Genomic DNA, 16,731 nt, shown 5'->3' on the forward strand with positions numbered 1-16,731 from the left:
CTAGAAAAAAGAGATAACAACACCTATCCTCCTGGAGTCTGTTATTTCAGTCAAGGTGATACAAATCAGCTTATGAAACTACAAAAAAGGATGTGAGGGTTTTTTTCATGAACCTATGAGACACAGATGATATCAACATCTACATCTTCCAACAAGATCCACAAAACCAAAGGCCAGACTCAGTACTCTGCACAAAACTGTGGCACCCCTTTCAGTCTCTTTCCGTTAATATCTTAACCTGAATTGTTTTCATGATTATATCATCAATTATGTATTACCAACTATTCCTTCATTGTGGTGCCATAGCTTAATGAGACTCAGGTAATGTGACCTTTGAAACCATCAAATGGCAGAGGAGAAAACACAGCAGAGAAGATTGACCTCTGGGTTATCTTTGTGTACTAAAGCCTTTTGAAAAGTCAGAGCATCAGGCTTTTGGCAGTGATTTCAAAAATTTAATTACCCCGAGATATTCACCAGCATCCTCAAAGACTGACAGGTCAAATTAGACAGCTGATTCTCTGTTGCCTCCACTTCTCATCATCAATAGTGCTAAATAGTTAAGTAAAACATTTAATATTATTTGTCCTTTCTATCCTGATAAGATTGATGGTGCAATAAGAATCCTCAAGGGCGATATGAAGATTCATTTTCACTTCTCTGGAAAATGATCACAAACAATTTCTTTTCCAAAGTCAACATTCACAAAATCAGAAAATGTTAGTACTGGAAATGACCTGTGATATCATGTCATTCTGCTTCCTTAAATGACAGAGGGAGAAACTGAGGCCCACAGAAAATAAGCAATTTCCCATTGGTCAAGTATTAATAGCTAGGTGACAGTAAAGCTGGAACTAGAATTCAAGTCTTATGATGCCTAGTCTATTTAAAATTTCCCCTATTTAACGTTGCCTTAGGTGCTAAAAGGTATATTTTGAAGAAAAATATACACAAGAAGGATCTTGCCAGAAACAACACAAAATTATATACTACATGATGTGTTCATATTGTATGAAAGATTATGACAAAATTCAACCGATTTTCAAACCCAATGTCAGAAGACTTGTATCATTCTTAGAAGAGTGAGGTGTCTGGAATAAGAAATGAGGAAATGTTTTCCATGTTAATATCATACTCCAATTTCTTTATAATAAGAACCCATCTCAATGGCAGAAGACGTGTCTACTGCAAACCAGCCAACACAGGGATATTTAACATGTTGATTGCTGTTAAGGCTAAGATGTAGTTAGGCACTGCTCCCTCTGTATATAAATACAGGTACTGAAATAGCAATCAATATTTTGAAGGAACAAATCAACCAACCAAAACTTGAATTGGAGCAATGCCTGGCACCAACAGGAGCTAGAGCAAGAATGAGAGCAAGATACGCTTTAAGCATGGAACATATTTGGAATCTGAAAAAATTGCCATGAAAGTAGCAATAGAGGGAATCAGTAGGGGGCAGGGGAAGGTGGTGTCAAGATTCAGATGCTACTGGAGTTAGGGGAACACTGGTACTAAAAACCAGAGCAAGAGCCATCAGTTCAAACCAGAATGTAGATCAACAGGATACAGAAAGCCACAAATACCAAAAGGTAAATCTAGACAGATGGCCACAGTTCCATGCAGAGAGTCAAATACTCATACTAATAGAGCTGTAGGAATGGTAGGCCATAAGAAGACAGGACAGTCAGAACCCAAATCAGCAATTTTGTCAGCACACACAGCAACAGTAATAAAAAAGGTTGGCTGAAGCAACCGTTAACTTCATCCAGTAAGGTTTTATATTGCATTTTGCTAAGCAGGAAGCAGCAGAAAGTTGTGAGCAACTCAGATGCAATAAAAGGTTGTGGAAACGTGCGTGAGATTGAGAGTGAAGAGAAGGGTCTATCAAGGTCATCAGGCAACATATACAGCAACGTATATACAACATTCAAAATTACCAGCAGGAAAAGATAAACACTCCTTTGGACATGAGTTGCTTTTTGAGCATTGCATGTAAAAAAAAAAGCCGAACAGTTAGCAAGTTCCCAAGAACCTCATCTTTCACTCTTCTGTGAAGGGCTTCAGAGATATTTCAAAAGGGAACCTGATGAAATGCATTACTGCTGATTGAGTCAGCAGGTTTACTCCTGAGTTTCATTAGTGAATTCTTCCCAATATTTAGCAACCACAGCGTCTTTGAAGGAGGAAAGGACCAGCTTGACTAAAAATCAAATCCTTCCTAAGGGACAGCAGGCAGAAATATAAGGTCAAACACTTCAGCTGGTATTACAGAAAAGTAGCAGAAAACCAACCTCTGGCTAGAACTAATATATGTAGAAGAGGTTATGACCTCAATTGATCTCTCCATTTCTGCACCAATGGGAGACAGCAAATAACATTTACTTTCTTCATGAGTGAGTGGAAACTAGAGACGATGCTAACAAATTTCATAACCGATATTTGGGCCAGTCTAGTCACGACATCCCAAAGAAGATATAACAGAGCTGGAAAAGATCCAGGGAAAAACAACTAAGATAATCAAGGGGAAAGCTTATCTTTCAGTCAAGGACAGACTAAAAGACTAAAAAGGATTAGAATTTCTCAGACTGGGAAGATGAAAATGAAAAGCATTAGTGGGGGGATGTGAGGCTAAAGTCGACTCTGGACAAAAATAAATGTCTTTGCTGAATTTCAAAGAATTTAATTGAGGCCATTCCTTGAGGTCAAAGGATGCAGATTCAAGAGAAATTGAAATGCCTATATTTATATAGAAGTTGGTACACTTATGGAACATATTATTATTAAGACAAAACTGAAGTGGGGAATAGGAAAAGCTTGACACCATTGGATAAACTCACTGCCAGTTGATTTACAATGCATTATTAAGACGTGGTCATGATGTACCTGAATTTTTTAGGTAAAATGCACTAGGTTACCTGACAAAACAACCGTTGGTATCTTCGTCTAGGACAGAGTTCTGGGCTAGTTGCCCTGTTAGTCTGACCCAGTGTGGTATTTCTTATGCTTTTATTATGACATCTATGCGGGAACATCCTGCATGCATGTTTGAGATTCCTAAATTCTTTTGACAGTCCAGAACACAGACGAACAATTTTCTAACTCATTAAGAAAGCAAGAGAGCCCCAGTTCTTGGCTCTGTTTGGTTTACCCATATGGGAGCATGCAACATAAAAAGGTGAAAGAAATCCTAACAGAATGCAGCAGCTGGTTAAAGGCTATTATATTGAAATTTTCATGAGTTTGACAGTAGGCCAAAAAACTACAAAATGGCAGAGAGTAGAAAAGGCAGTTGTAACAGGTTGAACATTGTTGGTGATTATTTTTTCAGTGGCAATGAAAGCTGTAATCAAATAACCTGAAAGAGATGCTGGCAGGAATAAGGGAGCCCCAAGGGAGAGGGAATATGAAAACTGTAACAATGATGTATGCTGTGGACAAATAAACTAGACAAACATGTAGTTTGAAGTATCAAAATCAAGGTTCTTAGCATCATATGAAAAGCTGATGTCAGGATGCAGGCATAAACACTGCCTGATTTGCAAACTAGAGCAAAAGATGTTAATGACTTAAAATCTCAAGAATGAGTGCACAATTCAACAACCAAAAGGAACTGTGCTATTGGTATAGAAACCTCTTGTTATGTGGGCGATCCCTTTATCCCAGCATTGAAAAGAAAAAGTTATAAAGCATTGAAAACATAGCCAGAGAAGACACCTGGTTTTGCAGCTGGGCATCTATGGTAAAAACTCTTGACTGGAAAATCTAGGTAGTACCATTCAGGACATAGGCATGGGCAAAGACTTCATGTCTAAAACACCAAAAGCAACGGCAGCAAAAGCCAAAATTGACAAATGGGATCTCATTAAACTAAAGAGCTTCTGCACAGCAAAAGAAACTACCATCAGAGTGAACAGGCAACCTACAGAATGGGAGAAAATTTTTGCAATCTACTCATCTGACAAAGGGCTAATATCCAGAACCTACAAAGAACTCCAACAAATTTACAAGAAAAAAACAAACAACCCCATCAAAAAGTGGGCAAAGGATATGAATAGACATTTCTCAAAAGAAGACATTCATACAGCCAACAAACACATGAAAAAATGCTCATCATCACTGGCCATCAGAGAAATGCAAATCAAAACCACAATGAGATACCATCTCACACCAGTTAGAATGGCGATCATTCAAAAGTCAGGAAACAACAGGTGCTGGAGAGGATGTGGAGAAATAGGAACACTTTTACACTGTTGGTGGGATTGTAAACTAGTTCAACCATTATGGAAAACAGTATGGCGATTCCTCAAGGATCTAGAACTAGATGTACCATATGACCCAGCCATCCCATTACTGGGTATATACCCAAAGGATTATAAATTATGCTGCTATAAAGACACATGCACACGTATGTTTATTGCAGCACTATTCACAATAGCAAAGACTTGGAATCAACCCAAATGTCCATCAGTGACAGATTGGATTAAGAAAATGTGGCATATATACACCATGGAATACTATGCAGCCATAAAAAAGGATGAGTTTGTGTCCTTTGTAGGGACATGGATGCAGCTGGAATCCATCATTCTTAGCAAACTATCACAAGAACAGAAAACCAAACACCGCATGTTCTCACTCATAGGTGGGAACTGAACAATGAGATCACTTGGACTCGGGAAGGGGAACATCACACACCGGGGCCTATCATGGGGAGGGGGGCGGGGGGAGGGATTGCATTGGGAGTTATACCTGATGTAAATGACGAGTTGATGGGTGCAGCACACCAACAAGGCACAAGTATACATATGTAACAAACCTGCACGTTATGCACATGTACCCTACAACTTACAGTATAATAATAATAAATAAATTAAAAAAAAAAAAAAAAAAATATAATATAATTTCTCTTGACTGGAAGTCAAGACAAACAAGATAAGAAAGAGGAAAAACGAGGACTGGTTGAAGCATTGTCACTGTAAACTTATTTTTGTTTTTTAGACCAATACGGCATGTCAGATTATGAATGGCATTAAGCTGTGCATAAAGTCCACTGAACCTTGTACATCAAATTAATTTGCTTTCAATAGAAAATTTTAGATAATAGTAATGGCTAATAAGACACAAGTGCCATTAATCATCTGCTTACTGACAATGTTCATTTTATAAACATGTGTTTTCCCTACATTACAGTTTAACATTTTACACTTATATTTGAGAAATTATATCATCCCTAATTTCAAACAGATTTATAGCTGTAGAGAGAATTGCTCTCCATAAGGTTTCAGAGATATTTTTGAGAAATTACGTAATTTCCTCATTCCAAGGAACTGATTATTTCAGAGGCTTTTAAGGTCTCCATACTCACCTTTCTGCAAATTTGTCCTACCTATTTTTCTCTCTCTCTTATCATGAGCCAGGAAGTATAATAGTCCTAAATTATATACCAAGATTTGAGTTCTTTAAAGAGGTGTGGTGAAATTGGAGTGGGTTGACAGGGCATATCTAAAGCTAATTAAACAGTGGAAAAATAAAATTCCTATTTTTTAAAGTAACAATTTGCATTATGTTCATTAAAATAATGAATCTTAAAAATAAAGATATTATCGAACAAAAGCTGAGATCTTAGGTTTTTCAGTTTGGACAGGACAACTGAATGAGTCATACTCATTAAGTCTTAGAGATAAAAAGGATCTTAGATATCATCTAGTCCAACTCTCTATTTTATGAATTAGAAACCAAGGTTTGGCTGGGCACGGTGGCTCAAGCACTTTGAGAGGCCGAGGCGGGTGGATCACCTGAGGTCAGGAGTTCGAGACCAGCCTGACCAATATGGTGAAACCTCGTCTCTACTAAAAATACAAAAATTAGCCAAGGGTGGTGGCAGGTGCCTGTAGTCCCAGCTACTCGGGAGCTAAAATGGGAGAATTGCTTGAACCCAAGAGGCAGGGGTTGCAGTGAGCTGAGGTCGGGTTACTGCACTCCAGCCTGGGCAACAGAGTGAAACTCCATCTCAAAAAAAAAAAAGAAAAAAAAAAAGAAACCAAGATTTTTATAGGTTAAGTGACTTGCCTAAAGCCATACAATCACCTAATGACAGAGCCTTTAAGACTAGACTGGAGAACTAAAATAATAATAAGTTTTCTTTTTCACAGATCTGTGCCCTTATCAATACCATCACCATGGTCTTTAGGTACGTGAAGGAGCATTAAACAAATTGGATATATAGCTGCTCTCTAATTCCACTGAGAAACAGCAAGACACTAATACACAGAAGGGAATTACAGCTTTTCCGGAATTTGTCTCTTTTTTATTTCCATTCCCCCACAGCAATGTACTGGGATCTCTTGTAGTAGAAGTAACATCAGGGAAAAGAAGATGAATATATAGGGAAAGGACAATGGGACCGGGGAGACCCTAGGAATCCATGTGAGACCTCTAGTGAGCCCCAAACAAGTAGTCATTTGGAGAATAATAGCTTAAAGGTGTCTTGAATTCTCCAGTGATCCTAAAACCTCATCTATGAAAGGAGAAGAGTCTTTATTTCAGTTCATAAAGGAATTGGATAAAAGTGAGAGCTTTATGAATTGGTTGAAGAAGTAGCAGGTTTCAAACATGTTAGTCAGAAATAAAAATTTGTGAGGACAAAGACACTGATGTAGAAAATCACTGTCTAGAGTTTGAAGAAAATTGTTCCATAAAATATACAGTGGATATAAGGTAATACAGTACATGTCCACATCAATATATTATTTAATAAAGCATGTGATTTAAATAGGTATTTAAAATGTACAATTTTGAGTGACTAAATTAATGAATTAAATATAAAAAAAATAATAAAATTAAATTCAGAAAATAAGAAAACTAAAAAGCAGAACCAAAGCATACTAAAAAAGAATTTTCAAGTTAAGAGATACCTCATCTAGAAAAATGTAATAAGACAAATGGTAAACCATTTCCTAAAGTACATATCTCTCCTGAAAGAGTCAAAAGACTACCTCCACTCCCATTTTTCTGAGTTAACAAAATAGAGGCATAAAATCAAATTTCTTGAGGACTGTAGTAATGAAGATCTAGGACTGCTGTTATTGCTTTAGAACTGAATTAAGAAGAATTGATGGGCAGTGAAAGAATAAAAACAGATTCAATAAAAGATGGCAGGTGGACAAAAATGGGAAAACATATAATATTTTTAGTCAGACTCATGGCAGAAGCAAGTTCAAAGACTTCAGTTGGTATTGAAGACTATTTTATGAACCCAGTAAATTATAATTGTTGCTGAGGTTTCCAATTCAAGGTTAAATTTAAGTAAGACTCTACTGTACAATGGATGAGAGACTGCGAAGGTATCATAATCACTCAATATCCTCTCTCCTCTCTCTTCCATGTTGACCCAATGTATTGTCACTTATATTTCATGCAAAATACGACAGAAGGTGCTTCCAAGCACCCATATTCTTTTGACTGGCACAAATGTTTCCAGAAAACAGTATCATTCTGTTGTTGTTAGGTGACAAATACTGAGTGTTATGTATCAAGATGAACAAGTAAGCCCTACAAGTCGAGGACTGCTGCTTTCTGCCTTTTCGAAACATGAAGTATTCATTCACCCAAAACAGTTGTGTACATATAACTGTGGAAATCTTCTACCTTTGACTGAAGAAGAAATGTGAGAAAACCCCCAAATAAATGAAATTGTTCTTGCAAAGATTGACTCCCACTATCAATAAAATTATCTGGAGCTTTTTGTTCTATTGTGAAAAATCCGCCCCCTCTGTCACAAAACACACCATATATCCCACATTAAATAAACTTTTCTTAAAAGTGGTTCCCCATTGCATCAGCAAATTTACAACGGTAATTTTAGAATAAGTTTTTTATCCAAGCTTCCTCAGGAAAAAAAAAGAAATAGGTATTGTAGGCCAGGCTAGTGTCACATTTTAAAAATAAACTCATTTGTGAATATACAGATTAGTCACAATAAATGCTCCTTTAAAAATGTGATACTTCCAACTTACTTGATATAGTAGGGCACTTTGTTTGGCGAGATGGCTCTCTCCCAGGGACCCTGGACAGATGCTGGAAAGGAGGGAGGAAAAAAAGAAAGGCAAGAAGGTCAAATTCATCGCAAACAGGAAAGACAACATTAATCTCCAGAATTACAATTTTACACTGATATTGGTCTGTTTGCTCAGCTGCCCATGAAGACAGGACGGATTAACCTGCTGTTCTGAAATTTCTGTCCTAATCTAAGTGAAATTGAACTCATTCAGGCACAAAGATAAATGCAAAGGAAAAAAAAAAAACACCCCACAAACCTTTCCACTGCTAAACCTATAGAACAGATAAGAAACTGAATGAGTAGACTGACGGGGTGTCTTGTATGTGTCTCCCTTGAGTGCTTTTTTTTTTTTTATAATACTTTCTGTTGCTGGTTCTCAATATTTTTTACTATTTGATTGACTGGATTTTATTATTTCAGTAGCTGAAATATCCCTGTGTGATATATTTACATTCTAAGTTATTGAAGCTAAAGTAATATGCTTATCCCTCTGATATGCTTGTTTTTCTCTTTATTGATTTAAAGAGAATCCAAATTCACTTACCAAATAGATTCTTAATTTGGGGCCTCAAAATGTCAGCTGACCAGTGTGATCTTATTAGAAAAGGTGACCAAAAGAGGGAATGGTTACTGATATCAGAGTGTAATAAGAAGACTTTTGTTATGAGTGATGAATCCTCTAGGTGAAATTTCATTTCACATACTAGGAATTTGTTTTATTATGACTTCACTGTGTATTGGTCAAACGAATGATCTTTGCAGTTTTTTTTTTTTTCAGACTTAAGTTGTAGGATTTCTTCCCTAAAGCTGAACCTCTACAAATATATTTTATATACTGTTTGATCTGATTTTTTTTCTTTCTTTAAGACAAAATAATCTTGTTGAGGAGGCACTATAATGTTTCCTCAACAACATAATCTTCCTCCTGAATATAGTTTTAAGACACTGGAGCTTTAAGAAACACAGACTATTATCAGAAACAGAAATAAAAGCAGCATTCTTATTAACATCTAGCAATTTTATGTGTCTATACTTTTTTCCCTGAATTTTCATTCTGCTAATAATTTGAAGCACAGCTGATGCTGACCATTATTTCCTCTTATGAAAAACTCCCTTTTAAATTAGTCTCACAGTACATTCACTTCGCAGTGTATTGAGATGTAAGAAAACGTCAAAGCTAATATATCCTTGACTACACTGTATAATATGAAAGAACAGCTTCTAATAAAAGTTAACTTCACCTACTGCCAGACAATTTAAGGGTAATGAAACTCCAGCTTCTTTGTTTTATATAGAGTAATAGAGGGATCAAATCACCCAACCTTTAACCAGACATGCTGTTTTGTACCTTGGAAATATGTCATTTAAACAATATAGGAAACGGATTTGTATTTGGCTGCTAATTATGCTTTTTCATTTTGGCAGATGGAAATTTTTAATATGGAGAAAAAAGACATTTAGCTGCTGTTTCGAAGTAGTCCCCGACTTTCAATTTCTCTCTGTCCTTCTTTCTCTGTTCCTTTATTTTCCCTTCCTCCTGCCTTCCCTGCTTCCCTTTCCATCTTTGCCTTTTTCATTCTCTTCCCAACTCTCCTCTTTTCCTTTTTTCTTCTGTAGGATACAGCTCTCCTGTCCAAACAAGTTCACAGAGTAAATAAGATCTGATTTAAAATTATGGGCTAAGGCCAGGCGTGGTGGCTCACACCTGTAATCCCAACACTTTGAGAGGCTGAGGCAGGCAGATCACCTGAGGTCGGGAGTTTGAGACCAGCCTGGCCAACATGACAAAACCCCATCTCTACTAAAAATACAAAAAAAAAAAAAAAAAAAAATCCGGGCATGGTGGCAGGCGCCTGTAATCTCAGTTACTCAGGAGACTGAAGCAGGAAAATCGCTTGAACCCAGGAGGCAAAGGATGCAGTGAGCTGAGATCGCACCACTGCACTCCAGCCTGGGTGACAAGAGCGAAACTCCATCTGAAGAACAAACAAACAAACAAAACGTGGGCTAGACTTCCTGACCTATCTGGTCAAAGTCTGTTGTTATGGAAATATTAAAAAGCTAGCCCTCTATAGCAGGAAACATGATGGAGAGTCAGAAATTATAGCTCCTGGCTGCTTAGTGTACCTTCTTCTTAAAATGCCAGCATCATAAAAGGAAGAAGAGAACTCCAGAGAGCTCTTGGTCCAGCCCTCACTAGCTGTGAATGCCAAGCCTGTGAATACCTAAAATGAGAAAAGAATGGCTATTCTTTCCTTAAAGGTCTCTATGGGCTGAAGCCTCACAATTTCTCTTATTATACCTTTCCAGGTTTTTTTTTTTTTTTTAAGTCATTCTAGTGGTCCAGAAATTCTTTCTAATTTGGAGGATGCTAGACCATCCTCTGACAGCAGAAGTATCACTATGGATTTCCTACACTATTCTTAGGCGTCTCTCAGAAAGAAGTGTGCTGGAGAGGGCTGCTGGCTGCCTGGCCTGGCTTAGGGGATTTCGGTCTGAAAGAAACAACTGCCAAGCAGCAAGAGACAGAGGAAAATCGGTGTTGCCTGGCTGAGTTAATGGGAAGACCTACGTAGGGTATCTAGAATTGACTTTGTATGTTTACGTTAAAAGGGGAAAAATTCCAATTAAATGTCAGAGAAGTTATCAGAATATGGTTGAACTAAATAGCTGAAAATATTTTAAAAGAATTTTTAAAATATTATAAATTCTAGATCAAAATGAAATTTCAAGCTTTTGTAACTGCAGTTCTTAAGTGTTCATTTATTTTCCTTTAAAAAGCCTTTGGTCTTACGTGTAGCCATCAAATAGGTCCAATGGTGAGATTCGGTGTATTTTTTTTTCCTGAAAGATGTTTTTCCCCTTTGATTCACAGTTTATAAATTCACCTAAGCAACTGGTTTGCAGTCATTGTTTGAAACCCTACAATTTTATACTCAAAAATGTCCTTGACATGATAAAAAAAAAAAAAAAAAAGGAAAATAACAACAGCCTCCCCTCATTCCTTCCCTGCTCCATCATAACCACATATACACACACTGGAACTACTTGCTTTAGAAATAACACACAATTGGATGATAGTTCTATGCAATTGGGTTCAGTGCTCCTTCTCAAGAGATTCTTAAGGGTTGTTGGCAATTTCATTTGGGGCTGCCAGATGATTCTGGTCTTCCATCTATTCAAAAGTTGATCAAATATGTGGTAGTGCTCATAAGTGTGCCACAGAATTTTTTCATTTCTTGTAGCAGTACTGACGCCAACAACAGCTGTTTCTTATCTCAGTGTACCAGTGGAAGCTTGTCATTCTTCATAAAGCTAGCCTACGTAATAGACACACACATCTTTTATGCCTGATGTGTCCATTTTTAGTAGCCCATCAAAAGCAAATTTATCGGCAAATAGTTTTTATATGACACCGGGTTGTCCTTTGGTATTTTCTTTTACAGATGTGTCTATAACCACTATGTGTAATTCCAGGGCAGCTTTGTGATTCAGATTCTTGAATGTACAAATCATCCATTATCATACAGCACCAGCATCATGGGGTATTGTCCATTGAATTTAAATAGCGAACTACACATGCATTTATTTATTGCAAAACCAACCTCTGAATTTCCTTTTGTGTTACAGATACAGTATGTTATTAAGAGCAAGAAAGGGTAGCAATTCTACCTTCAAATGCTTTTCCTTCCTTGAGGTGACAGGATTCAATATTGTGCCCAAGGTAGTTTTGAAAATCACAAGCACAGGCCACATTATTTAGGGGAAGTTCTTATTTCAACCATTTGTAAACGCATGATGAACAGAATGTGCCAAGCGATGCACCCTGGTGTTAAGTCATATTTTAATCGGCACAGGGGCCTAACCAGAAAATTAAAAAGAATGTTAACGTTATTTTAAGACATGCCAAAAGAGCACTTTCTGGAATTCCAACCCAAACAAATTCATTAATCTCTCTACTTTTCTCATATTTGGTGGATCTGGAGTTCGATAACATAAGTGGGTCAAAAAAGTGGGGGCAGTTTAGATAAATAACCAATATAGCAATCACTGGAGGTAAAATGGAAAACTCACCTCTGTGGTTGAACAAAAGGCATTAGGGAGGATCTACTAGCCACTGGCACTTAGCTCCTCAGAAGTACTCAAATTCTGGTAATGGTCTTATGGATACATTCCATATTGATGCAATGAGCAATGCCTCTGAATCTTTTCCCCACTATCTCTGTACCCTAAACCCTAGGAATCTTTTTAGACATTTTTTTTTTCTAGTCGTCTCATCCCTCATAAAAATTTAATACTACAGATGTACTGTATGTCTGTTTACGGACTATGTGTATCTGTGCTTCACACATAAAAATAGTAAGTTTTTTTCCTTATCCGGGAAACAGTTTTCACCCCCTTGGGAGCAATATCACGCTCATTAAGAATGCTTGATCTAGAGGAAGTGAGGGGGAAGGTGGCAGGAGGAGAAAGGAACAAGGAGTTATTGAAAACAACTCATGTACCTGAAACATGACCTAAACTAGCTCATTTCAAACTCATAACGACCTGTGAGGTAGGTATTGTCATTTTTACTTTGCAGATGTTGAAGTACCACATTAGATCACATGAGATCAAATGAGCTAGTAAGGTCATAAATTAGATCCTAATTTTGGTTGATTACTCAAGATGAAATCAGATGGATGATCCAGGAAATAAAGGAGAAAACAAATACATTGTATTTCTACTATGTGCCTTGCACTGTATGTTATCTGATGTAATTCTCTCAAGCACCCTGTGAGATCATTCTATTCCATTATTACAGATGAAGCAACCGAGGCTCAGAAACGTTCAGTAAACTAATCCAGGTCATGCAGCTAGTAGAGAGGGCAACCAGGATTACAACCAAGTCTGTTTAGTCTTCGAACTTCACTCTATTTTAGCACGTGTGGTACATAACCGATAATAAATATTTTGCCAAAAAGCCAAGTAAATACATAAATCTTAAAAAGGATTATTATAGCATCTAGTCCAAGTTTGCTACATTATGTCTGATATCTACATTTACTCTCTACATCATTTCCACCAAATGATTTTTCAGGAGCTGCTTTAACAACTTTATGGCCATCACATTATGGTGGAGCTTTTTTGAATTTTCCGTAGCTTTAGTGATGATTAGAAACAACTTCCTTTTATTCTGGTCAAAAACTGCCTCCCTGGCATCTGTAATCTCCACCATAGCTCCTGTTTTAAATGTATCAAATAAATTATCTGATCAGTTTCAGAGACGCTAATTTCAAAAGAGCTAAGATGAGGCTTATTTTCACCTGATGAAGACAAAAACAGAGTCCCAGTTCCCAATGAAAAAAAAGGTAACTAACATCATTTAACTCATTATGTAACATTTCATTACTGAACACCTTGTTTGTGTTACCCATTGTGCAAAGTTCTGACACTGTTGTAGTAAGTAAGACAGACACAGTTCCTGCTACTTTGCTCTTAATTTTAGTCTCTGAGGATATCTTTCAATGAGTACATCTGCCATTCCAGCATTAAAATCAATAAAGTGGTATTTACTGAACACACATTATGTGCTCAGCTCCATGCTAGGTATTTGCAGGCAAGGGTGGGTTGGGGAAAGAAGTCCAAACATGTCCCTCACCCTTAAGGGCCTTATTATTCAAATGGGATCAGGTTTCACAAGAACATATATTATAATGGGACTGTATCAGTCAGGGTCCTGGCAGGAAACGGATGGCACAATCAAGTTGGGTAAAGCTGAGGAGACTTCAGTAGATGGGCTGTTCACAAAGGTGTCTGCAGAGAGTAGGGAGATCACAAGGGATAATACTTTTAAAAGGGAGCCATTGAGCATGTGCATAGGGTAAAGAGGATCTTTGGTTATGTGACAGGATCTTTGGTCAAGGGAAGTAGGCAGGGAGGGAGTCAGGGGAATAAGCATTCCAACGTCATTCTCCATTTCCCACCGTCTCCCACCATGGTACTCCAGTGGCTGAGCCCAGCCTGAAGCTAGGAGGGCTGGGGATCCCATTCATGCAGCCCACACAGGTCAACCTCGCAAGGCCCAGGGCAAGGCAGGGAAGTGTGGAGAATGGACGTAGAGGAACAAAGTGTAGACACTTTCTCATGCTGCTGTTATGGCAATAGACTCATAGCTGTCTTCGGGTTCTCCCTAGCTTCTCAGCTAATCCAGTGTAGCACTAATAGATTAATTTCTCCAAAGTACTATTTGGAGCCCATTGCTTTTACTCAAAAACCTTCTATATTTCATAAACTAATTTTAAACCACTCATATATATAAGCTAATAAACTAAATTTAGAATTCCTTCCTTTGGTATTCAAGGCCCTTTACATCCTGACTCCTCCTCACTTTTTTATCCCAGTCCTTCCTTATGTGACCTTAATGGTTTTATTTGTCCTTCCTTTCAGACCCCTGTGCTCAGTGACAGAGACAGGCTGCCTGTATTATACGGAGCCTCCTTCTTCTTTAGTAACAGAATTTCTAACTGTTGGATGCAGCAATGTTCCCAAGGACTATGCATGTCAACTGTGGGTATTTGTGTGAGGCTTCTGGGAAAGTTCTTTAAAGGTGACTGACCAAATGGAGAGGCAGCTTTTGCCCTTTGCCCATTCCTCTTCCTGCCTGGAACACAGATGTGATGATGGGCAGAGCTATAGTAATCAGGAGAATGGAAGCCATCTAGTTGCAGTCCCCCAGAAGTAGATGAGACAAGAAGGTGAGTGGGGCCGGGCTCGGTGGCTCATGCCTGTAATCTCAGCACTTTGGGAGGCAGAGGTGGGCAGATCACTTGAGGTCAGGAATTTAAAACCAGCCTGGCCAACATGGCAAAAACCCGTCTCTACTAAAAATACAAAAATTAGCTGGGCACGGTGGTGCGTGCCTGTAGTCCCAGCTACTTGGGAGGCTGAGGCTGGAGAATTGCTTAAACCTGGCAGGCCGAGGTTGCAGTGAGCCAAGATTGCACCATTGCACTCCAGCCTGGATGACAGAGCAAGACTCGTCTTGAAAACAAATAAAAAAAAAAAAAAAAGAGAAGGTGAGTGTAAGTAGTTTCGGTGGCAATTCAAGGAAGCACTGGTAGAGGAGTTGGGAAGTAAGGCAGAAAGGTAAGAAAGCTGATAAAGGACGCATTGCTGCTGGGGTCACCTGGGGCTCGGAGCAGCTGGGCACTTCAGTGCAGAGCACACTTTAAAGTTATCTCACTCAAGGGATGAGGGAACTGGGTTATTTATCTACCATTGCTTGAGGGTTGCTCCTGGAGTATGGAGGGGGTAGTCATTAAATCCCTGGCATTTCTGGTCTGCTCCTTGTGCCGATGAGCAGGCCCCAGTGGCCAGCAAAGGCCTAAAGTCAGAGTTGCAGGTGTTTGTAGATGGAAGTCTAGGCTTGGTGTTCGTGGGCATGGTGAATGCCAGAGGGCATATGGGCAGGGCTCTGACAACTTATGCTATAGAAGCCATACACTAAGAGAGTGGTTGAGAAGAAAGATATGATAAGTTTGATTTCCTGATGAAAATGAGTCACCATTCCAGCTTATCTAGGATTTTCTATACAAGAAACATTAAACCCCTCCCTTGTTTAAGCCATTGTTTAATTAGGTGCAGCCAAGCCTGCTTCTAATCGAAATATCCCAATCCCACTTTCACTAGCAAACCATATGACTAATCACAAGATTCTTGGTTCAGCTTGGACACCATCCCTTACATCATACCTTTCATTCTTCCTGTCGCTAGGCTGGAGTGCAGTGGCGCAATCACGGCTCACTGCAACCTCCGCCTCCCGGGTTCAAGTGATTCCCCTGCCTCAGCCTCCTGAGAAGCTGGGACTACAGGTGCATGCCACCACACCCAGCTAAGTTTTATATTTTCAGTAGAGATGGGGTTTCACCATGTTGGCCAGGATGGTCTTGATCTCTTGACCTAGTGATCCACCTGCCTTGGCCTCCCAAAGTACTGGGATTACAGGCGTGAGCCACAATGCCTGGCCCTTCTTTAATTTTTAAAAATTTTTTCTTTAATTTTCAATAATATTTCTTTTTCTTTTTGACTACAAAAACAATATCATGGTTGTAGAAAATCACTCAGAAGAAAATTCAAATTCCCTGTATGTATTCCCACCAATCAGCTATAACTTGTTAACGTTTTCATATATGTTATTTCACATATACACATATTTACTTTGTGGGATTCAGATCATATTGTAGACAAAGGTTTTTACACTGCCTTTTTTTCTCTCAAAATATATTATGGGAAATATAATGTGAACAATTTTTCTACATGCTCATATATTCTTCTGTAATTGACTTGTTATTTAAAAATGTATATATGGTAAAAAGCACTTTTGTGTATATAGTTCTGATTTTTAACACATGTACAGATTCATGTGATGACCACCACAATCAGGAGACAAAACAGTTCCCTTACCCCCAAAATTTCCTCATGGTATCCTTTTGTAGTCAACTCCTCCTCCAGCCCCAACACCTGTCAACTACTGACGTGTTCTCTGCTCATATAGTTTTGTCTTTTCCAGAATGTCATATAAATACAGTATGTAACCTTCTGAGACTGGTTTATTTCACTCAGCATAATGCATACTCCATATTGCTGTATCAATAATTTGTTTCTTTTCATTGCTAAGTAGTATGCCA

General features: G+C 38.3%; 1 protein-coding gene across 1 annotated transcript in view; it reads right to left on the bottom strand.

Annotated features, from left to right (window-relative positions):
- Positions 1-16,731, bottom strand: part of DMD (dystrophin) — a 2,044,437-nt gene that overhangs the window by 198,624 nt on the left and 1,829,082 nt on the right. The window contains exon 61 of the mRNA XM_025371836.1: positions 8,019-8,079. Within this exon, the coding sequence (XP_025227621.1) occupies positions 8,019-8,079 (61 nt within the window). The remainder of the gene's footprint in view (positions 1-8,018; positions 8,080-16,731) is intronic.

Source organism: Theropithecus gelada, chromosome X, assembly GCF_003255815.1.
Source record: "Theropithecus gelada isolate Dixy chromosome X, Tgel_1.0, whole genome shotgun sequence".
NCBI classification, from domain to species: Eukaryota; Metazoa; Chordata; class Mammalia; order Primates; family Cercopithecidae; genus Theropithecus; species Theropithecus gelada.